The sequence below is a fragment of the Sinohyriopsis cumingii genome, chromosome 18 (genome assembly GCF_028554795.1).
Source record: "Sinohyriopsis cumingii isolate HCF-2022 chromosome 18, ASM2855479v2, whole genome shotgun sequence".
Lineage (NCBI taxonomy): Eukaryota > Metazoa > Mollusca > Bivalvia > Unionida > Unionidae > Sinohyriopsis > Sinohyriopsis cumingii.
In genome coordinates, this window is record NC_142978.1 from 94,866,730 (window position 1) to 94,892,146 (window position 25,417).

Below are 25,417 nucleotides of genomic sequence, written 5' to 3' on the forward strand. Positions count from 1 at the left end.
ACAGTTCCTTAACTGTGACCAAGTAGATATCATATTTACAGACACGGCTCGAATGTACGAGTGGCTTTCTTTCTCTTAGTTTGCATGATATTCCTGCGACAATTGGTTTTTCAACTTCACCAAGAAACCACAGATTTGCCTAGCCCCACGGAAACACCGTCTGTCCAGTAACTTGTTTGCCTTACACTGGTATGGCGAGTATCTTTCACGGCCCTTTGTTGTTCTTGTGCCTCCAGGCAGTACAATAAAGTTTGAATCAATGAAGATCACGTACGTATTATCTAGTAAATTTATGTGCATTATAGCTACCAAGCAAGCGAAAATGATGTGTCGATTTGGAAAGGCAGGATTGTTAATAAAAAACAACTCTCTAAACATCGACTTGTAAAATCTCGCATCAGTTTCAGAGGAATGTATTTCAGGCATTAATATATGTATATACATTTGATTACATACGATATTTTCCTTTGATACGTCACGATATGGTATTATTGATATTCCCGAAACATTGTAACGTGAAAATCAAAGAGAAACCTTTACAGTAATTTCCTTTATACAAGAGGATAATTTATATAAGAATCGAAAGACAAATTAGTGCTAAAGAGTTGCTGACTATAGCTAATTCAGTTCAACATATGTTGGAAATTATTGTGTATTGAGTAACCCAATACAGCATGTATTTTAACATTCAACAGCCCGGAATCGAACAAGCTGTTGGCGTACAATGGTTCTAGTAATGGCTACAAGAGTTAAGGATCCTTTTGACATATGATTAGATCAAACATTTTGTTTGGTAGTAATAGGAATGTTGATTATTAATCTGTGTAAGATCATTTTAATTCATGACCTAAAAAAGGAATTAAATAAAGAAGAATGAAACAGTTTCACACACGCATGGTCCCGCGCGCCCCTTGTCTCCTTTCCTCGGCCGGACATGTTCATGAATTAAAAAGTGCGACATTCGCACGTAAAAGCGGGACTGTAGTGGTTCCATTCCTTCAAGTCCCAATCAATTGAAAATCTCGACCTTCGAGACTTAACTAGTCCCGAAAGCATTAGTTGCGTAGGCGACTTAAATCCTTTAATTGATTGACGTATGGTAAATGTCTAATTGCATACTGAAATACTTCATTAAAATATAGTTAACTGAAAGGATGTACCTGAATTTTTCATTTAGCAACGCTAAACTAAGCATCATTTACTTTCCGATAATATATTAACAGAAAACTTGAACTTTGTTCTTAAAATAGCAAATCAAAATTACAGAGATACTAACTGGATGCGTTTAATTAATTTTCAGTTAAAACTTACATACCGCCAGACATATTCCCGTTAGAAGAACGTTTTACATGGATTTGTCTCAATGTATCAAAGCAAATTTTGCATACAGGTAAATAACAACAAATGACATGTGTTAACAATAAATGACATGTTTTCTCTCTGAAGTTGAAATAATGATTAATACTTAATCTTAAGATCCCAAAATGTCAATTCTGACATATACAATGCTCTATTTCTAAGTGCCAGTTGATTGGATGAAGAATCTGAAGAACAAAACAGTTAATTAACAAATGTTTCTATAGTGCAGGATACTTCCCAAGCTGTGGTCCGCTAAACCAATATTTCTAGTTATATTACAGAATGGAAACGGAAAAACGACTTCGCACTCATTTCCTACTACATTATAATCAGATTACATATCATTATGGTTGGATAAATGTGCCAAAATTCATATCCGGGATGAATAAAGATGGTGTTAAATTATGTATATGCAGGAAACGTATAACGCATCAAACGCTATTTGATCAAAAACTATTCTATAAGAACAATAGCACAATTTGGCATTATACCCGCTGAAATACCAATTGTTAAATCAATATATAAAAAATAAAAAAGAACTCAGTAAATTTTTCTATTTGCTGTTTATTATAATTCTGAATTAATAACTGTTCCCATACAATCGTGCAAAGAATATCCAACTATATCGTGGACTTCATGAAGCGCCAGGCAGATTCATTTAGGATCAACCAACAAAAAAACTGTTATAGGTTTAATCCAACTGTATACAGAGTTAACGGGACATTACCAATATATCAAAGATCCTATGTAACAATTTGTATATTACCAACATGTCAAAATTCCTATGTAACAAAAATGAATATTACCAACATGTCAAAGATCCTATGTAACAATTTGAATATTACCAACATATCAAAGATCCTATGTAACAAAAATGAATATTACCAACATGTCGAAGATCCTACGTAACAATTTGATAACTAAAATATGTCAAAGACATTAGGTAATAATTTGATCCGTTATTTGTGTGCGATATAGGAAAGCTTGTATGACAAATTACATACTGGTCCATCTCAATATCTCTTGCTAATTTAAATTTCGGAGTGTGCTAATTCCTGATTTCACAAGATTCTGCTAACAAGGCTTGCAACGAATGATGTAAAGTCACAAATATTTCTTTGAAAGTCATCAACATAAATCATTCCTCAATTCCCTGCATCTAATTTATCGATTTTAATTGGTGTTTGTGTACTGTTGCTAACAGGAATCCCGTAGCTGATGAACTAACGGTAGGACAGACAAAACCAAATTAAGATATTCGCGGTGTAGGCGTAAGATCCAACATTTATGTAGTTGTCGAGACATGAAAAGTTGATCGTTGTGTGCAACGTCTGCTAATGATGAACTTTTGCCAACGATGAGAAGTATTCTGCATTCTCTACAAGTGATAAATACACTTATAGGTGCGACTGTACTCAAAAGAGGTTTAAAATTGGAACAAGTTGCAAACACGACACACACGTCTTAAATTGCTCATCTGTCTGACAGTTTGTTTCGTAATACTCAAAATGTAAGAGGAGTTGGCCAAACATTCTGAATCAGTATGAAGTTTCTGTAACAAACTCTGCCAGTGCGGCTGCCAATATGCCATGATAACAAGTTGTGCAAGGTTACTCTACAGATCGTATCTTCGTACATATTTGACGACCTGTCATCATTTGTCCAAAACTGAAACGCTTTTATGCTTTCTCCAAGTTGGTCAAGTTCTATCATCATTTTGTTTAAATTTTACCTTTTTCAAAACAAACGTTCCATCTGCTTAAAAGGTTTATATTTAGTAACTGTCATCACACTTTATGTCTGATCGGTGCAAGTTGTACAAATCTATGACCGTTTGATCAGGACACTTTCTGTTGAATGTGGTTGAAATGTGTTGAGCATTTTTCAGTTGTTTAACTGTTTGTTCTAATTTTATATTTGGGGTCACATTTTAAAGAGGGCCAGCAGCGTTTTAGAAAACATGATGCTTCGTCAAATATGGATAAATTCTCTTCCCGTGGTTTTGAATACAAATCGCTGAACACTTTATATTTATTAACTATTTCGCATTTGATGTCGGATAGGCAATATTTGTATATATTTAAAAGACCTTTATAATATAACGTTTCCTTTTAAATTTGACTATATTTCTGAGCAGTTTTTATAGATTTTGTTTTCAGTGCAGCAGGACTATGCTGAAGACGATCAGGTGCCGAGACAATTAGCATAAACTGTTGTCAAACAATGATCCGATTCTCGCAAATGACCATTACTAAAGATTTTGTCTGGAACAAACAAAATCAAGCAAACGTTTGCAGATGTTTCGCCTGTTGTATATAACGTTTCAATTCACAGTGTTTCTAATATTCATCTTAACAAATCATATCGAAATTTGTACAGTTCTTTTTCAAATGTTACACTGAAACAAATGCTACTTAAAGACTAACTTAAATAAGAAAGTATACGTTTGGCGAATGAAATAATGGGGACATAATCACAATGAAAACAAATCTGATAGCCACTGGAAAATAAAATAAAAAAGCGCCCATATTATCAATGGAACAATTAGGGAAGGATATACAAAAAGAAAAATAATCGCATATGAATTTGTTTCCTTAAGTGTAAAGATAATGCATGAAATGATATATAGTAACAAAGCAACGAGAGTAATGTGCCTTGCCCAGTGAGACACCACTGTAGTAGACCTGGGATGATATGCGTGGGAATGGACCCTGCAACCTTGGACGGCAGGTCCAGCCTGTTTACCACTGCGCCACAGCACATCCTATCAAATACTGATTACAGAAGTCATACATATGGCAACAAGACAAGAAAAAACCATGAAATCGATACATAGGAAAAATGGCATAATGACATAACAGGGTAGTCACTTGAAGGTTTTCCTAGTTTTTGCAACGGTTTAAATATTTAATGGGAGGTTTATCAGCATTTCTACAATGTATCATATCTCGATGCACATTACTGAGCACATTTCTCGTTTGGTTTTGGCGAGTCCTAAAAACATTTATTTAAATACTGTAGTAACTGCAGTCACGTTTATTGGCGTACGAATAACAGACGCGGACCTTATGATAAATATAGATCAATGTGACCTTTTTGTGTCAGTACTACGTTTTACCCTTCGAAATAAAAATCCAACCATCAAATTACCCGATTGCCTGGACAAGCAATACTGGTAATTGGAGCGTGACAGGTGGGTCACTGTGGACTATGTTAGTAATTTGTTGTTTTCTACATGAATGCATTATAAAATCGCTTGATTAATCAAGAGAAATTTCAAAGAAACGTATACAAATGTTCTACAGACTCCGGTGTCTCACTTCTGTTCGTACATTAGTATATGCCCTCACTACGGGCGTACATGATTAGCAGCAAAACTCGTCGTACAAGCTCAGCAACAAACGTTTTTGAGATTTACGCCGCTGTCGCTGATATGTATGGCTCACCATTTGCTAAAGCAAGACAAAACGAACGTTACATTGTCATAACACTCTTTGTATTGACAAATGTTCACTTTACAAGTGAAATAGCCTATATGTATGCTACTGGAAGTTCTTAAAACTTTGTAAACATCGCCAATTATATGACGATAAGAAAGCAATAAGCAAAAGACATGATATTAAACAAATTAACTGATGTTTACACTCGTTTAAAAGCGAAAATTAAAAAAAATGATAATATCGATAAAGCTGAATAAAATAAATACGTCTTTGTTGGTTGCGATTGTGCTTGTATTGGTATGTTACATACATTCGAGACCAAACACAATGGTGTATACATGTAAACAACATTTTACAAAAGTTCCAAATGTTGCAGCTCGAGATAATATCACATTTTAAACTCATGCATAGATTTGTGAGGATTCTTTTCAATACATCTGACGATGTACACGGATCTATATGACTGATCAGAAAAGCAAGCTTACTTGTTTACTGTTGGGTTTCAGAGGAATTTATGAATGTCTTGAAAGATGTATACATGTAAAAACTGTACCCTGAAACAAGCATGTTTAAGACCTCTGGTGTAAAATATATCCATCTTCTGTACAAAATATGTACTCCAATATAATAGTTCTAAGCAACGTACTCACAAAACTCAAATGTTCTGCTGTTATGTTCGCAACAGTGAGTTTACTCAGAAATACCAAAAATGAAATTGTTTCTCTAAAAATGCCTTATTACACTATTTAGAGGGTAGGCTTTATAATTGTTTCTGCAGGTTTCATATACGAATAACAGCGTCTCTGGATGTCGAAATCACGCTCTCTCTTTTTGGATCCTCAAACATATCTGTCTGAATGACAAGGTCATTATTGTTAGGCTCGACAAAATATCCATTTTCCGGCGCAACTGATAAAATCGTCGGCCTATCGCTTCCATTAGCCTGTCGTAGCACTACACTATGATGACCGTGTCTACGATAAACATTCTCGATGGGGCGTTCGATGGTCGTGGAGTTTCGAAGGCGAAGTGAGGATGATTTGGGTTGATTGTGAGCCATGACATATCTTGGGTCATACACCATCTTGTGACCTATCGTCTGCCTTTTGGCTCTGAGAATTTCCGGTCCATTCTGATTCTGGCTGGATACGCTCGAGCCCAGAGTAGCACTGCGAGGGCGCATGGGAGAGTTAATATGTGACCGCCATTCAACACGGTTCTTCCAGTCTTCGTAAGTTGTCGACGCATTCGACGTATTGATGGTGGGAGACACAAAAGAGTTATATCCAGAACTGTCAGTACTGTCAGTACTTTTGGTAGCACTCTGTTTGAGGCTGTAACGGTAATCTGGCACGGAAACCCTTACCAAACCACTATCTGTATGTCCATTTTGAACAGGTTTTGCTTTGTTTTCAGTCCTTGGTCGCCTAGGAACTTCTGTGTAGGTATCGACCACATCTTCATCGTCAGGTACCACAACTGCATCTAAGGCATCTTTGCTGTTATGCTGTTTCATTTCATCCGGATTGATACCAGTGGATTTTTCAAGCATTAATTTAATATCTCGAAGCTCATTGGACAAAGATTCGAGCTCTGAACGCAAAGCGTTTTCAGACACTTCCGAAGCGCTGTCAGAGAATGTGGTACCATTCGAAAGAGTATGGGTCTTCATGTTCACTTCAACTACGTTCATATTTGTTTCTGCGTTTCTGGTCGCTAAAACTGGTTTTGCAGTCGTTTCCAATTTCTTTTTGTGGAATTGCTCCCCGGTTGGTGTCTTCTTCTGCTTTTGAAATCTCTGTCCCGATGGTGCTGGCGGTTGGTGTACATCTTCGCTGTTGACCTGAATGACAGCTTTTCCACCATAGATATCTACTAACGTATTCAGCTGTCTCTTGTCGTCATCGGTCTTTGAGCGAAGTGTCCAATTTATTCCATCGTGTTCTTTCTTTGAGACAGAATGCACAGTCTTTCGCGCGTCTCTAAGTCCCTGTATAAACATTCCAGCATCGAGTGCATTTTCGCATTTGAAAGTATATATCTGGTAGGTATGTATATCTTTAGCAACAACAAACAGAAGGCGAGGAAGATTCTGGTTGACCGTCATGAAGTAGATGTTTTTTAATGGAATAAAAGTCTGCATTGCCATTCCTGAAATAATCTGGTGTTTCATTACACGAAGGCCATCCCTGTTTAGCTGTAGTCTCACCTTTGACCCTTTTTCAGACTGGATCAAGTGCAAAATTTTCCCCATCACATCTTTGCTCACGCTATCGTTGACCCAGGAACCGAGGAATTTAACCTTTTTCTCTACCGAAAGGTCTCTGTCCGCCATTTCAAAAGTGTGGATGTTATTGGCACTGCAGTAAAGAAACACGTGGCTTGTCAGTCCTCTTTATGAAACATTTACCTGAAATTAAAAACAAATGGGGTTGTTAAGAACGCCTTGGTTTATTTGTTCAAAAAGAAAAACGTTCCATTATTATTTAGAACCTTATTTTGTAATCTGCTAGATCATGCATATAGTAGTCACACTGATCAACCTAAAATATATTCAGAAGTTTACGTTTATAGCAGAATTACTCAACTATATCCTTCACCGTATTTGCATACAAGTACCAGTATACAAGTATAACCAATTAAAAATTACAAAGGAAGCATTGACGACATAAAAATCGGTCTTTTTCCAGGTGAAAACTTGATTAAACATATGGATGCGTATTGATGATTGCAGATGATAGATCATTCGTAAAGAAAATTCCAAAACGCTTAACAAGGTTGTGGTCTTCTACAAATGGAATATGTCTGAAGGTGATACAAAACTGGGTCCGTGAAATTTTAGTAATATCGTGTTTGCAAACCAAAATGAAAGTTCCGACCCCTGCGACCTCCACTGCTAACCTCATGGCTGAATAATCAGCAGTATGTGTCCCTGTCCAAATCTAAACTACACAAGAGGTCTGATGTAAACTACAATCCAACAATCCATGAAACCAAACTTGTCCAGCAGGAAGAAAAAGAAATAAAAATAAAAAAAAAAAAAAAAAAAAAAAAAAAAAAAAAAAAACCACTGATGCACTACAGTCTGAAAAGAATTTCCCGAAATTCAAGACAAGTCGATTTGTTGCTTTGAACTGTTGTGTTCTGAAAGATACATTCAAGAGCAACAAGATATTCAAAATAAGCTGATGTGGCAGCTATATTGGATGTATAATTGGTACTGTTTTCATTTAGGATCTTGAACTTTCACCTCTTTCCACCAATTTCAACAAGGAGCTACACATGTCGAAATTTAGTCTGTCTAAGAAGACTGATGAAATACATTTGGCCAAGGACACCCAATTTAAATGCAAAGAAATGAAAAGTACATTTTCAGCTCCGGTGATCATGACCTTGGGCCTAGCAGTGCCAACATATAAAAAGCGCTCTACCTCTACCGACGGATAAGCCTCGTATAAGCTATGAAATTATAAAATGACTACACAAAACCTCAAAAAAAAAAAAAACCTCAAGTTACGGTCTCCGAACGGACGGACACTGATATCTTGATATGCGGAGCAATTCCTGTCATGGCAAAAAAGCTTGAATTTTCAATTCCGATCGTCGGTTTGCCCGCCTGAATACCGTATTAATGCGCTGTGATTTCCCGTCCCGAAATATCTGCTCGGATATCCATCACGGACAGGATACACTAACTAGACACCAAAATGATTTTGAAGCAATCTGACACATGTTTAATTTCTCCTGCGTTTAAGCAAGATGTATTAGATTACGTTACAATGGCACAAACTCAACTAGACAATGGCCCATTTAAATTCATTACGCTCCACATTGCAACCATAGTTAAAGCAAAGATATTCTATTCAATAGACGACAGGGTATGTCCACACACAGTGAGTTCAATCGGGTTCAATCCAGATAGCCCTGCGTAATTCTGTCAGTGACAAGAAAGAAGAATTTCCTCTTTTCAAAATCGGGCTTAAAATAAGATCGACAAGGCCTGTAAATCAGGTATTAAAAAAAAAATGAAAGCTTGGCTTCTCTGATTTTAATTTCCAGATATGTTCCGTGTTCATTCAGGAATGTTATTATTCTTCAAATTTTACACGCTGTTAACCACTGTCCTAGAGTTACAAAAGCGAGAATTTGAGCACTGTTTAAATAAATCTATTCTAGAGTATCTCAATAGGCCTATAATTGTAACAGATTTCGTGTTAGTTTGGTTCGCGGTGTAACTCAAAACTAATCTCACATTCACGTATACCCTCCATATTGGTTTTCGTTGCAATATCTCCCGCTCAGATAAATACATCTCTGGTGAAAATCTGTCCATATAACCCTTCTCATGGATAATACCGCTAAGTCTAATCTTTTATTCTTTTAATCTTCTGACAATCATTTCAGTCCTCAACCGAAGTGTTGAAGGATAATTTCGCCAACCAAAATGCAACCAGTCGGACCGTCTGCAAAATTGTTTGCACGTCAAGAAACTTACCAATTGCATCGCAGCACGATTCTTAAAATATTTCAAAAACATTTATACCATAAGAACCTGCAATTACTCCTTATTTTATCATACGATTTTGAACTAAACCCTGGTCCTAAAAATGACCGCTGCAGATTGTGTTCAGCAGCAGGTCCAGAAAAGAATATGGCAATCAACGCGACAACTGCCAAAAATGGACATATGTGCAAAGAGTATGGGTAAAAATTCGTACTAAAAGTTAACATCTGACAAAATGATTGGTTTCTGCAAGCTATACGGTAGTGTGCGGACTTTCTAATGACCAGGCCCGATGTTCATACAGTATCTCAACTCGAGTGCTTACTCGAACCCAAAATTAATTTGTCGAACTTCTTATATTTGCTAATTTGTTACACATATTTAACAAACAAGTGAATGCAAAAGATGGTGCTATTTGTATTCCAATTTTCACTTGCTGCAAGTCATCAACGTTTGAGATGGAGTGTAAGTCAAGTTAGCGAATTTTATAGATACTGGCCCTGAACTTCAATTAGCACAGGGCTATTCAATATGTCTCATGCAACCATCGGATGCACGATGATTTGGCATACATAAGTAATTTAGAATATACTGACATTCAAGCTATAAACTGTGCTTGGATAGATCGTGGATTATAAAATTTTAATTTTTTCTGAGTCTTATCTTTAAAGCAACTCACCCATTCTGGAAAGAAATTCACTTAATGTCTTAATATAGTAGAAAGTGTAAATACTTCATAAAAAGCCATATAAAACCAATAAAATGAATTTGTAAAAATCTGAAGTGTATTTTAATGAACATAATCTCCATTAGGGCTAAAGGTACTTTATTGATCTTGAAAAACCAGACGTGTTTTTTTCATATGCTAAAACTGATAACTGGTTTAGCATTTCGGAGTTATTGTCAGAGAGTTGTACTTTTAAGGTATATAAGAATATTGAATCTTTATATTGCAGAGGACACTTAATACTGACATACATTAAGGTCTTATACATATGCCTTTGACATAATTGAACAATGAAACAAATTCATTGTGTCATAATCTGGTGGAGCGGATCATCATATTACTTAGGTTGTCGTACAAAGGCTTAATAGTCACTGTGACGATATTCTTTTATTGAGGGAACTGTGAGAACATATAATCTGATAATGAATGGACATAGAGCCCATATACACGTTAGGCAAAAAGAATGAGGTTTTTCGGTCAGACGTTTCTTATTGCCGACCCTAGCACTTTTTCTTCCATGGTAAAAAACAATGTTTTGGCCTTATTCGGATTTTAATTATAGTAATGGTCATTGGGAAAACTGGGCAATAAAACATGCAAAGTGGACAATAAAACAAGCGAACTGGACAATAAAACATGCAAACTGGTCATAACACATGCAAACTGGACAATAAAACATGCAAACTGGAAAATAAAACATGCAAATTGGACAATGTATTTAGTAACCATGCTGACTAGTTCCTGATTGGTAGTATGACCGATCATGGCTCAGAACAAATAATCAGCTTTGCAGCTCGTAAATTAAATATATCAGAGGTCTTTTGGGACTCAATACCAGCCAAATTTTCATCCATTCATTCTCCTGACTGACTTTACTCCATCTATGCCAGTAACACCCGAAAAACAAAATCGATAAAAAAATATATTTATTCCGCAAAGGAAAATCTGATGTGACGAGAGAAGAAACTGCCGCAGATGCAAACTTCTACTTTTTAAAGCGTCTTGAAAACATGAAGTATATCGAAGTAAACTGGAAAATTAAAAACTATTTCCTAACTACAGTATAGAGTTGATAAAGGCAAGTCCAAAACTAAATACAGTCATTGCGTCGATGCTGACGTACAAAATAATTAAAAAAGTGTTTAGTAAAGGAAAGAAAACTCGTGATAAAGCAATCCGTATCATCAGTGAAAAAAAAAAAAAAAAAAACTTTACCATCATTGACTGGGCTAATTATTTAGATAAAGGTGCCCACGTTCGTATTTATATACCGGAATTTGATAAAGCTTATAGCACTGTTGCCTACGAATTGTTAGGGAGTAAGTTATTTCATAATGAAACTGCAGGCAAAATCTCTAAGCTGGATAGACTATTTTTGTGTTTTCGCGATCAATGTGTAGTGACAGAATGTTCGAAATCAAACTGCCCCAACGTAGCTTAAGGATTACCTAAAGGCAGTTCTTGGACCAGTGCTGTTTTATTGCACATCAATGGCATTGTGATTATAAATATTTCATAAAATCTGATTTGCAGGTGATTGTGTATGCTACGGATCAACCAAAATCCAAACAGGACTCCAATATACTAACAAATGATATTAATAAAAAAGGAGAGAGGGCACGAAAATAGGACAGGAGATTCATACCTTAAAAAAAAAGCGCAATATAGTGTTAAGTGAAGAGAAAGAAATAACATGAAACAAACAGGTAATATTCAATGGTAGGTAGTTCTAAAGAATATAACAATTAAATGAAATACCTATATTTAATAATTACAATTTTATCAATCCCGAGACGTTTAAAATCACAAATCTTGTATGAAAATAAGTCCTATTTTAGACCTATTATGATGTAATCAATAATCCTACTCGCAAAATGCACACTGCCGAGTGGTCTAAGGCGCTCTCCGTTACGGATCACTGCCATTTCACCTCTGTCTGCGTGGGTTCGAGTCTCGGATTCGGCCAATGTGGATATGTGAGAAAGCTTGCCAGTAGCTTCTCGAGGGTCGGTGGTTCTTTCCGGGGATTTCCCGGGTTCTTCCTCCACCAGTAATACTGGTCGCCATGTATAGCCTATAGTGTGCTGAAAAATGGCGGTAAACCCTACAACAACAACAACAAAATGCAAACTAATTAGCTTTTAAGTGCTTGTTATTGTTCTAATTAATATGGGATCTGTTGATTAGTTTAACCCCAGTGCCAAAACGATTTCCTTTTTAAATATATATATATATATATATATATATATATATATATATATATATATATATATATATATAACTTTTAAGTTTAATTTATAAACCTCAGTTAAATAAAGTCATACTGAACAATTTAAAGTACTCTGTGGTTATATTCCATACGGTGTCATAGTAATTTAGTAGTAATTTAAATTCATCCTCTATCTGTTTTAGCACAAATTTGCTATCCTGCTTGGAATTTGTTTTTGTTGCATCGATAATGTACATCTTGAGATTGAAAGGAAAATATGAAATAAAGAACTTTTTTCTTCATATATATTAAATAGGTCAATGTACAGCCCACAATTCAAATAAAGTATTTTGGTATGAAAGTTTGCGTACTTATATACTTCTCAATTCTATCTGTTTTGTTATGTTTCTCTAAAGCTTCTCGTGGGTCGGTGGTTCTTCCCGGGGTTTTCCCCCGAGTTCTTCCTCCACCATTAATACTGGCCGCCATGCATAGCCTACCGTGTGCTGAAAATGGCGTTAAACCCCACAACAACAACAAATGTTTCTTTAATGTTTATATAATCCATATTACCAACCTGGAATTGTAAAATGACTATAAATTTCAAAGTAAACATAATTAGAACTATATTTCTTATATTTTATTAGATTATTGAACTGTTTCATTTGTAAAAGTTATGTGCTTTGATTTATTCACTTATAGTGTACGACACGCTTTTAGTCAGGCTTGATTTACGAAATCACTTTACGATCTGGTTCCACGAAGACGTAAGGGTTCACGTATTGACCGTCTTTACATTAATAAAGTGCATACACATTGGTTAATTACTGCATTTGTGGTACAAGAGAATGTTCAACTTGGATGTTTGACAATTATTTTCAATCTAGATCTATAAATGTGTGAAGAAAGTTGTCCAAAATGTACATTCTAAAACTAAATACTTTCGTTTAAAAACTTCAGCATGTCAGTCTTTCAAGAAATATAAAGCAACTGATTTTTAATGTTTGCTGGCTAAAACATAACATATTATTAATAAGTTGGACCCACTGCAATCAAAATCGATTCCTAAATTTGCATAACCTGAGATTGTGGACTGCATTTTCAAAAGTTCAGCATATAACAAACATGGTAGTTTAATAGACTGAAAAAACAACGTGGGTGATCATCTCGCACCTGCCAGTACGACTGTAGTTTCGGGGATCCGTCTTGTTGATTCATTGTCGTCAATGCCAGGCGAGTAATGAGTGAGGAGTGTAGTTGTCAGCTTAAGCTGATAGCAACCAGACCATTGTTTATACAACTATAATGAAAAAAGAAAATCAAAACTTGTCCATCCCATCATCCCTCCTACGTACAGAAGCTACGTGTCGCAATCATTTATGTACACGTGAAGGTTATTAGCCGCCATGTTTGTTTGACGTCATCCGGCGAAGGTAAGTGAAAAAATAATTACAGAAAATGTTTGTTTACCTAGCTAGCAATGGAACCTTGAGAGGAAAATGAATCCTGTTCGATAGGTAGCATGCATGTCGAAGTCCCTGATTTAACTAAGGAATAGTTTTAACTGAGTGGAAAACGAGGATTGTTCCACCCCCGTATAATCTGCTACTTTAAATACGACAGGAATGTCACACACATTCACACACACACACATACACACACACGCGCGCGCCAGAATAATTTCACTGACCGAAGTGATCTATTATTTGATCAAATAATATCTTTCAACGTCACAATGACATCAGCATAAAGCAAAAGTTAAAATGTCCCAAACATCAATCGGCTTCATGGTCATCTCACCACACGATACAACGGATTTTTTAACATAAAATCGGTTGTACTGAAGTGTAATAAGTGGTACTCGATGGCTCATTAAGTAGCTCCAACAAGTATCATCCGAACTCATGAAAGAGGATTTATTAAACTCTTTCTTTTCTTTAACGATCATTTAAAATTAAAATTCCTATAAGATATACATAATTCAAGTCGCATTATTACGTATTGTAAGATATTGCATGTCATTGACGCAATACCATTGATTATAATGTGTGTTACTTCTGACGCCACTCTATTGAGTATTATCTACGATACTCTTGACGCGAAACTATTGAGTATTATGTACGATACTCTTGACGCCACACTATTGAGTATTATATATTATACTCTAGATGCCACTCTATTGAGTATTATATATTATACTCTAGATGCCACTCTGTTGAGTATTATAGATGATACTTTTGATGCCACTCTATTGAGTATTATATATTATACTCTTGATGCCACTATATTAAGTATTACATATAATACATTTGACGCCACACTATTGAGCATTATATATAATACTCTTAACGCCACTCTATTGAGTATTATGTACGACACTCTTGGGGCCACACTACAGAGTATTACATATGATACTCTTGATACCACACTATTGAGTATTATATATTATACTCTAGACGCCACTCTATTGAGTATTATATATTATACTCTAGATGCCACTCTACTGAGTATTATAGAGGATACTCTTGATGCTACTCTATTGAGTACTACATATAATACATTTGACGCCACTCTATTAAGTATTATGTACGATGTCCTTAACGCCACACTGTTGGGTATTATGTACGATACTCTTGGTTGTTGTTGTTGTTATAGGGTTTAACGCCACGTTTCAGCACAAGATAGGCTATACATGGCGGCCAGTATTAATGGTAGAGGAAGAACCCAGGAAAACCCCGGAAAGAACCACCGACCCACGAGAAGCTACTGGCAAGCTTTCTCACATATCCACATTGGCTGAGCCCGATACTCGAACCCACGCAGACAGAGGTGAGATGGCAGTGATCCGTGACGGAGAGCGCTTTAGACCACACAGCCACTTGGGCCCCCTCCCCTTACTCTTGGCACCACGCTATTAAGTATTACATATAATACTCTTAACGCCACACTATTGATTGTTCCCATATGATACTACTGGCGCAACACTACTGAGTATTATATAAGATACTCTTGACGCCACACTGCTATCATATATGATACTCATGACGCTTCATTTTTGCGTATTATGCACGATACTCCTGACCCCACTCTACTGAGTATTATATATGATACTCATGACGTGATTCTATTAACTATTATATATCATCCTCTTGACGCAACTGTATTGAGCGTTATATACGATACTCTTGATGCCACACTATTGAGTATTACATGATACTCTTGAGGACACACTTTTGCATATTACGTACATTACTGAGTATTATAATGATACTTTTGACGCCACACTGTTGAGCATTACGTACAATACCTTGACGCCACACTACAGAGTATTATATCTTGACACCACACTACAGAGTATTATACCTTGACGCCACGCTACAGATCATTATAACTTGACACCATACTACAGAGTATTCTACCATGACGCCACACTTCAGAGTATTATATCTTGACGCCACACTATTCAGTATTACGTATGATACTACTTATGGATCCTTACGTCACTAACATTGACATACAGAGTAATGAGTGCAATATTTGCAACACAAAATAAAAGCAAACAGCGAAAACAATCCTGCAACACTCATGTTTTTAGAGGAAATGTCCAAATATAAGACAATTCAGACAAGATGTTAGAGGCAAGGGGTGTCTTTGCCGAGCGAATCAAACACTCGCGCGAGTTCAGCTCGAATTCCCTTTTTTCACCATTTCCGAAGACTTCTAGACTACAGTCATTGTCAAATGGAAGTTCTTGTAACGCACCAAGATTATAAATAGTTTTCGTCTAATCACCCAATAACCACAAAATATCCCAACTTCACATTTTCGTCATAACTTCAAGTTTTCTCCTTGCTAGGATTCCGTTAAGTAACGTCAGTACTTAAATACCATAAAATACACATCACAATTCAAACACCTAATACAGGAATGAGTTTCGTGCTCTATACAACGGTCAGACGAACCACAATTTTGAGCCTCGTTCCACATGTGACTTTACACCATTGTACAAACCATCATTCCCTATTACGAATATTTTACATGGAAATACACAGCCACTCAACACCTTTAGATTTAAATAGAAACTACTTGCCTCCATGTCAGTTTATCGGCTTTGACCTGAACACAACAACGAAACTAAACCATGCCATCATGAAATCTCATTAACACTGCACTCTGTTACGTTTGCCCTTAGAAATTGGCTAAGTACTCGGACTGAGGAATATTTCCCCAACATCGACTCCCCATAATCAAACAACTAATGCCTAAAATCCAATAAATCTATAAAATGGAGATATAACTACAAATGGCGCGTACCCTAGATTTGTTTCAATATAGCCAGTGCAAATAGCGCTATCAAATCTCACATTTACTTTTACTAGTTTGCAGTACACGCAGAAAAATAATCAGACTAGAGTGATTTTATATTCGTCAGTATTCTACCTCAATATATTTTATCTTTATATTTAATTATTATAGATTTTAACATTTGAACTTTTAACTTTTAGTTGGTATTATATGGCCAGCATGGTGTTGACGTGGTATGAAACCACTTACCCTCCAACCCGTTCACCCAACCTACCTACCCACCAACTGTGACAGAACACACACGACTAAAGAAGTACATTATTTTATATCTAATCAGTCAGCTACCGCTGTGTTCCCTGAGCAAAACACATTACTTCAATTGACTCTGCACTAAAAAACATACTTGCGTTGTTGTGCCGTAAAACACCAAAATCAAGTCGAATCAAACCAAATCCATATCAAAGTAGAGGTGATAAACTGACAATACAGCTATCAATGTTAAATGTGTACGTTTTTATTTTAATTTTTTAATTTTTTATATCAAAGAATGTTGTTTAAATCTGCCTGACAATGGATTATTATTGTCGTCTCCTACAAGCAAGATATCACGGGTTGAAAATCACGGGCTTCAGGTAACCTCTGAGTGACAGCCAGCAGTAACATAATTCATGCATCCATAACTACCTTAGTTAACCGCTACAGGTGAAGTCTCGCATACAAGCGTGCAACATGCAATACGCTCGCCTGATTTCTATACTCATTCATGTGTAATACACCGTTAACCCGTCGATGGCAAATTATCAGAATATAGTTATTGATTTCTCAAGAGAGGCACGGATGGACGAGTGGTCTAGAGCGCTCGGCTTGTACACATTACTCAAACATGTCACCTCTGTCTGCGCGAGTTCAATCCTTGGCTCAATCAAGGTTGACATGTGATAAATTTTGTCACTAGTCTCTCGTTGGTCCGTGTTTTTCCCCGAGGTCTTCCCTATGCCTGTTGCATGATTCTTGGTAGCATAATATGCACATAATCCATGGTGTCCTGAGCTAAATGCCAACTCTACTAGCCAGGAAAATGCAGCTCAGAATAAGCCGTCACACAAATCTCCATCAATGTCACAAATGTAACAGTCACAAGAAACAAAGTTAAACCAAAGAAAGTAAAGCATAAAGTATGGTCAATATTGCTCTGCTACTAAATGCTCTCTCAAAATACGAATTCTAACGTTTCCCACGAATTTGTGTAGCATAGTATACACAAAACATGTCTTGAGCGCAATGCAATAACATGACATATGTCATCAATGTCAAATACAGGGCTCTATGTCCTTTGCAACTATTGGTGTGGCAGAAAAATGTCATAAAATAGCTAAAAGACATTTTAAGGAGTCTTACAACTTACATGAGCAGTACTTATAGGTTACTGCATTTGTATGCGAAAATATGAACGAGTTTTTCGGCCGGAATACTGCACGACCTTGGGAGTACAGTATATCCTTTCAAGAAAATGAGTTCGAGTTCATATTTTCCCATACAAATGCAGTAAACAATTAAGTATATGCTCATTTTCTTATTCTACCTAAGGCTTACTAATATAAACAAAATACACTATAAGAATCAAAGTAACTGAATGTATGCCGTATTCCAAACTAAATACACAAGCCCAGATTCATCATCACACAACAACATTATTAATGCGCACATAACTCCACCCAGAAAAATTGGAACTTAGTCGCGCGGTAGACAAAAGTTTCAAAAGAAAATGGCGTTTTTATCTACTTAAAATTGAAATTTGGAGTCATATCGTAAATGAACGCGCATTGCAACAACTTTTCCATTTGATCTGGAATGAATAGATTTTAGTATTTTTTTTTCGAATCTACGAAATTTAGTAATTATGGACTGGATTCATCTGTGCAAATTGTACATGAAATACATCGGATTGAAGCAGCGAGGGAGAAGCGTGTTAACATCTGCAAGTGTTTCTGTTCAGTCATTAACTATTTGAAATCAGAACGTGGGGAAAATGTGTGTGTGTGTGTGTGTGATTTGGATTTTTAACGTAGCTTTAACAAGTTTTCAGTCATTTCGCTGCAATGTCTGCTGTGTGGCAGTTTATAGTGATGTCTAGCACTGAGGCATCATGTTGCAGACATGTAGCGTGATGTCCCACCCAGTCACATTATCCTGACACCAGACCGACCAGTCCTAACACTAAGCTCTTAATGCTGAGCGCCAAGCGAGTCAGCTGTTAGTACCAATTTTGTAAGTCTTTGGTATGACTCGGCCAGGGATCGCACCCACGACCTCCCGCATCAGACGTGGGGAAAATATTTAGTCTCTCAATTGTAATTATCAAAATGACGCAATGGTGTGATGTGATGTGATTTGGATTTTTAACGTAGCTTTGACAATTTTTCAGTCATATCGTTACGATGTCTGCATTGTGGCAGTTTATAGTGATGTCTAGCACTGGGGCATGTCTAGCACTGAGGCATCATGCCGCAGACATGTAGCGTGATGTCACACCCATTCACATTATCCTGACACTAGGCCGACCAGTCCTAACACTAACCTCTTAACGCTGAGCGCTAAGCGAGGCAGCTGTTGGTACTAGTTTTGCAAGTCTTTGGTATGACTCGGCCGGGGATAGAACCCACGACCTCCCGCATCCGAGGCGGACGCTCTAACCACTAGGCTACTGGAGCGGTCAAGACGCAATGGAATATAATGTTTATTTCGTTTTAAGTGCAGTATAGAGGATGTAACTGCACTTGGAATATAGTCGAAATTACAGTAAAATTTCGTAATGTGTAATCAAGCTTGAGAACTCATGACCTGGCTCATGTAATTCGGATTTGCAGAACTAAGAAAGTACATTTTGAGGAAATTCAAGATGTAAAACTAAGTATATTTTTTGCCATTCTTATTACCAGCTAAAGGAGACAATTTATGCCTTGTAACTTGCATGTTATTTGTAGGTACCCAGCAATTTTATTAAATCCGGTGTCTATCGGCGAAATCCGAAACACTGTATCAAAAAAAAAATAACGTGGAATATAGCAAAGCAGCTGGAATATGGCAGTCCATGAAACATTTGCTTTAGTTCACTCATAAACAAATTTACTCAACCAAAACGTAAAGCGTCTGATACACGAGTGTACATGACTTGTTTACAAAATAGTTCCTAATATACTATTGGACACACGTGTCCTACACGTGAGTGCAATATGAACGTGTGCAATATCGTAAAATGCTGAACGATTCTAACAATGTAAAGTTAAGGGAGAAAAAAAATAAGCATATCATAAAAATATAGCATTGAACAAAGGTCACCAAAATATGAAATATTGGTCAAAGGAACCTACTTTTATGAGGGTGTACTGCTGAGCTATATGAAACCTCTCGCAATGTTTCATGGTTCCAAGTACCAGTTGCTGCAGTATTAAACAACAGATGGAACACCAAAGTTTTCTATGAGCTAAATGTAAACCAAGCGTTTAAAATCTTAAATATAGATCACAACGACCTATTATTGCAATTGGGATGCATACAATTACCTAGGTTGATTACCATGGAATACACACTTCTTGATACAAAAACCAATGCAGAAACGCTTGAAGTGTTGGAAACAGTGACTTACTTAATGATGAGGGTGTAATGCCCTTCAAGATACATCCTCGAACCAGATTGGATGAATCTCAGCATTACAGGCTGTATAGAGGGTGCCAAAATACAGGCCTGTCCTTAAACCTCCTGCTCCATTCTTTTGTGTCATGGGTCTGGTACCAATACAAATGCATACAATCATCCAGGTGATGATTCTAGCACGAACTCAGCTTAAGAAATAATCTTAAATTCTTAACCAAAGAATGTGAAATATTAAATACATGTAACAGTCACCTACTTGCATGACGAGTGTATACTACTCATCAGGGTGTATGTCACAGCTTAGCTCCACTTACAGGTGAGCCACACATGTGGATATGCAATATGTACAAAATATTGTATCCAATTAAATTAAATCCAACAACATATAACTTTGGTTTCAAGGTGTCAAAAAGCTATATGAGAGAGAGAGAGAGAGAGAGAGAGAGAGAGAGAGAGAGATGAACTTTCCTTTCCTTGTAAGGAAAGAAACCGACTTTCATTACCATATATATATAAAGGCTTATATGACGAGAATCCTGAGAGAAACAAACACGATGTACTCATTCCACTGTCGCCCTCTCTCTCTCTCTCTCTCTCTCTCTCTCTCTTAATATTAGATACAGTTTGCTGTATTCATATTCATATGACCGTTTTTGCAAGGGACCTTATATGATGCTCCACAACATACAGCTTCACGTGATAAAAAAAATAAATGAATCAAAGTTTGACAAAATCAGTTATGTAACTTTCATGCTGAGGTTCTAGTGTATATATATATATATATATATATATATATATATATATATATATATATATATATATATATAACCTTTTGTTGAATTTCTAGCAAAACCAAGCCATATAAACGTCACCGAGTCAGTTGCTGAATCGACCAAAGATTAAAAATATAAACTTACCAGAGCAAGCCAGACATCCGACTCGTTTGAATATGAAACACAAACAAAAAATCGCTTACCTGTATTTCAAAATCTCCAGTTCTAAAGCAAACTTTATCGATGTCGTTATATCTATTAATATCCAATTACTTTCATCGTTACACTAAACAAAGAATGTCGTTGAACCAGTTTTACTTAAAATCTACCCACACATTAAATAGTAAGCGCTTCTTTCAAGTACACAGAAAACGGCTGCGTTTAAAACTTCCACCTGCGCGTATCAGGCCATTTAACTTACCTACACACCATGTCCAATCCCGTCTTAAAATGAACTCAACACTACAATGTATATTTTTCGCACTGCTATGGTCTAGTAAAGCCTGGGGACCGAATTAATATTACCAGTCTGTTGGAAGTATCTTGGTTCTTTAGTGTGCGACAATATCCAGGTAGTTCCAAATATCAAAATAGTCTACCCTGCGTAATGAGGGTTGTTTTGTTATTGCACGTGCGTTTTTGTAAATTGAAAACACAGAATTCAACGCTGACAGCTTGTTGATTTACACAGTTCGGCTTATTCCATCACGAAGGACAAACCTGACACACAGATCGATCATTTTATTTCTAGTTTACGTGCTACCGACTCGGTAAACTTACCTCGGATTTCGCCGGAGTATTAAAAAGGGTTGTTTTGGGCAGCTTGTCAAGAGAGCTGTTGTGAACTACAAAGCAAGCAGTACTTAAATATCCAGAAAGAGAGGCTTGTAGGGAGCCAGATAATTAGGCTTCGTCAAGTTTAGATTCGTGCCAATATAGAAGAAGAGCTTAGCCTAACCCATGATAAAAAGTGTATGTTCTAGAAAACATGTTATTGCTAGATTTAAACAATGAAGAGGTCAGTTTTAGGACAGGTCAGCCTGGTGTCAGGATAATGTGGCTGGGTGAGACATGATGCTATATGTCTGCGGCATGATGCCCTAGTGCTAGACATCACTATAAACGGCCATACTGCTATGTCTCGTGGGGAGACAAATAATGTAACCCATCGACTAGGATTTTATTGTCTTGGTACAAACACCGACATTGTGTATTTTTCTCACCCAATTTTTTCCTGCTAAATTAAAATAGCCCTGCACCCTTTCAATTTAGCCGATTCCAAACACAGTATTCGTCAGGTACTATAATGGCTTCTCACTCTATATAAAGGTCATCAGGTTTGTGCTCTTTCATGAAAATTTGAATAATTATATAAGTAGAATTTATCTATATAAGCCGCACTTAGTAAAGGAGAACAAAATCAAGAAAAAAATTGTAATTGTTGTGTTGGAAGTAATGCACAATGAACATCTCGAGCCACGTGATTTTGTTTAACCAATGCTGCGCAATAAGACGACTATGTTTAGCAATAAAAACGGGTGACCGGTTGACACTAAGTACACACGTTCTACGCAAGACAAAATATAAAAATAAAATAATTTGGTGTTATTACTGTATTAATACATCTAATCGATGAATGTCATATTAAATTGATAAGTTTTAACTTTCATCATTTCTGATTTGGGAAATGTTATATGATCGGCAACGGTACGATACTGTGCAGTACAACATGCCTACATGGTGCAGTTCGAACCAAGTGCGTAGTGAAATCATGACATTTCTATTTCATCGTTTTTCATGTAATTCATATTTTCTGTCCTGGAAATATGGCAAGTTTTGCGATAACTAGTGCAATGATATACTACATAGAAATATTTTTGTGGAACAGCATGTGGACTGATGAATGAACCACTATGGCTCGTATGTGCGGAGATTTTTCATTTGCAAATCGCATTATTATATTAGACTCAGGTGGGGAGGATTATGGGTGTTCGACAAAATTAGTGATGTGATTTTGATTTTTAATGTAGCTTTAACAAGTTTTCAGTCATATCGCTCCGATGTCTGCAGTGTGACAGTTTATAGTGATGTCTAGCACTGCGGCATCATGCCGCAGACATGTAGCATGATGTCACACCCAGTCACATATCCTGACACCAGGCTGACCAGTCCTAACACTAACCTCTTAATGCTGAACGCCAAGCGAGGCAGCTGTTAGTACCATTTTTGTAAGTCTCTGGTATGACTTGGGCGTGGATCGAACCCACGACCTCCCGCATCAGAGGCTGATGCTCTAACCACTTGGCCACCGGATCGGTTTCGATAAAGTTAGAAGAAACCAGTATGAAAAAACAAATTTCTGGTTTTGCCGGCTTTGCAGTAGCACTTGAGAGAATTTGGTTTTGTGTGACCTGTGGTGTGTGTTGCCTGTGCCTGGAGCTCTATCAAATAGCTCGACGTGTGTGTGTGTGTGTGTGTGTGCTTTATGAGCGTTTTCTTTTTGTTATATATCTGTTGTTGTTGTTGTTGTTGTTGTTGTATATTATAACAACTCCGTCAGGCACAGCAGAAGACATCAAGGGGAGACCATGAGTAAGACGACATGTCTGTAATAAACAAACTGAGATTAGAAGAGTAAGGTTAGCAAAACGGGTAGATTTCTTTTGTATGGGTGAGAATGAAATAATCACAGACTTGCATATAAAGCATGTCTATCAAGCGTGACTCGTCCAACCTAAACATAAATCAGCTATAGATCTGTAACGTCGATGACAAAAATAGCAACCTATCCATTATGAATACTTCGCTTTAGAAGGTTTTCGCATCACTGATCATGATAAATCAAACATAAGCTATCTAAAGAGATTACAGTAGTGGGATATACCAAGAAAATAAATTGGTGTGTAGTCAACGAATACACAGCACACCTCGTAATCAACGAATATATAGCACACCTCGTAATCAATGAATATATAGCACACCTCGTAATCAATGAATATATAGCACACCTCGTAATCAGTGAATATATAGCACACCTAGTAATTAATAAATATATAGCACACCTCGTAATAAATAAATATATAGCACAACTCCACTTTTACCTCGTACGTTGTTCTAACGTTTATAGGCAGAGTCTTGTATTGTCTCGCTCGTCTCGTCTCGTCCCGTCTTGCAGCGTACATTCCACTAAACTAATTGCCATTCTTGTTATACCCACCTACACGGTACAGTTTACTTTTTCCAGCTGCATTGGTCAGAAAACGCATTCTGAGCAAGTCTGGGTGTTAACAGGTCAATTGCGTGTGAATTTGTGTAATGGTAAACACAAATATTTAGTTCATGTTAGTAAAGCATACCAAAATGGAACACAGTAATCGTTGATTATAAAGGTGTAGTAGCAACTATCTAGTTATCGAGTTTCATATTTGCAACAGGAACAACACCACAAAATCACAGGAACAGTTCATATAGGTCGAAGCGACTTCTTTTTACCATAAAAACAAGCATATAGAACTACTCAGGATGCAACCACTAACCACTTTTCATGAGTCATTTCAGAATACTAGGCACAAAACATAACAAAATCGCAAGTTGATGTGAGGTAAATGAAACATTGCCACAAAGTCACTGAAGCATGAATTATAGGTCACAGAAACTTCTTTCTGCAAACAAAAGCGTAGAACTTATCATGAAGCATCTACGCATCCGGTTTAATGATTTACAGAATGTATCAGTACGCATTTAAGATGTCCAAAACTCGTGTGGTCATGAGCTGAATGAAAAATTATAGCCAAAACCAGCAAAAGATGAAAATAGGTCACGATCATCCTCAGTTATTGTAAGGATGAGGTAGTAGGAGAGGTGTATATCGTTATCAATGTCATGAATCTAATGTGCCGTGCCTCATATGAACACCAAGCACAAAATATAACCAAAGTCAAAGAAGCGTAAAATATTTTTACCTCATTTTGTGTTTTATATACTAAGAGTGCTTCGCTCATCTAGATGCATTCACTGACCAGGTTTATATATATATATATATATATATATATATATATATATATATATATATATATATATATATATATATATATATATATATATATATATATATATATATATATATATATATATATATATATATATATATATATTCTTTTGGTCATGAGTTAAACGAAAACACATAACCGAATCGATTAAAATATGAAATTTATTAACATGGACCTTCCTTTGTGGTAAGGGTGCGGTAAGAATAGTGATGCATACAAACATATAGTGTTACGATTTCAGCCATACATTATAACCTGTTTTGAAACAAACCCTATCAAAGGCACAACAACAGATGTCGTCCCCCCAGTGGGCGTATCTTCAAACTCTGTAATCACTAGAGTTACGGACGAGTAACCTCTACTTTATAACTATATAGTTTTGGGAAATATTCAAAAC

General features: G+C 36.5%; 1 protein-coding gene across 6 annotated transcripts in view; it reads right to left on the reverse strand.

Annotated features, from left to right (window-relative positions):
• Positions 1-1,907: 1,907 nt before the first annotated feature.
• Positions 1,908-25,417, reverse strand: part of LOC149777531 (uncharacterized) — a 75,330-nt gene continuing 51,820 nt past the window's right edge. For 3 of the 6 annotated variants that reach the window (XM_089942123.1, XM_089942118.1, XM_089942120.1), the window contains exon 2: positions 1,908-7,209. In XM_089942123.1, the coding sequence (XP_089798249.1) occupies positions 5,581-7,134 (1,554 nt within the window). In that variant the 5' untranslated portion in view covers positions 7,135-7,209 and the 3' untranslated portion in view covers positions 1,908-5,580. Of the gene's footprint in view, positions 7,210-21,115; positions 21,137-21,174; positions 21,311-21,392; positions 21,583-25,417 lie in introns of those variants that run through there. The other 3 variants (XM_089942119.1, XM_089942121.1, XM_089942122.1) reach the window with 3 other exon arrangements.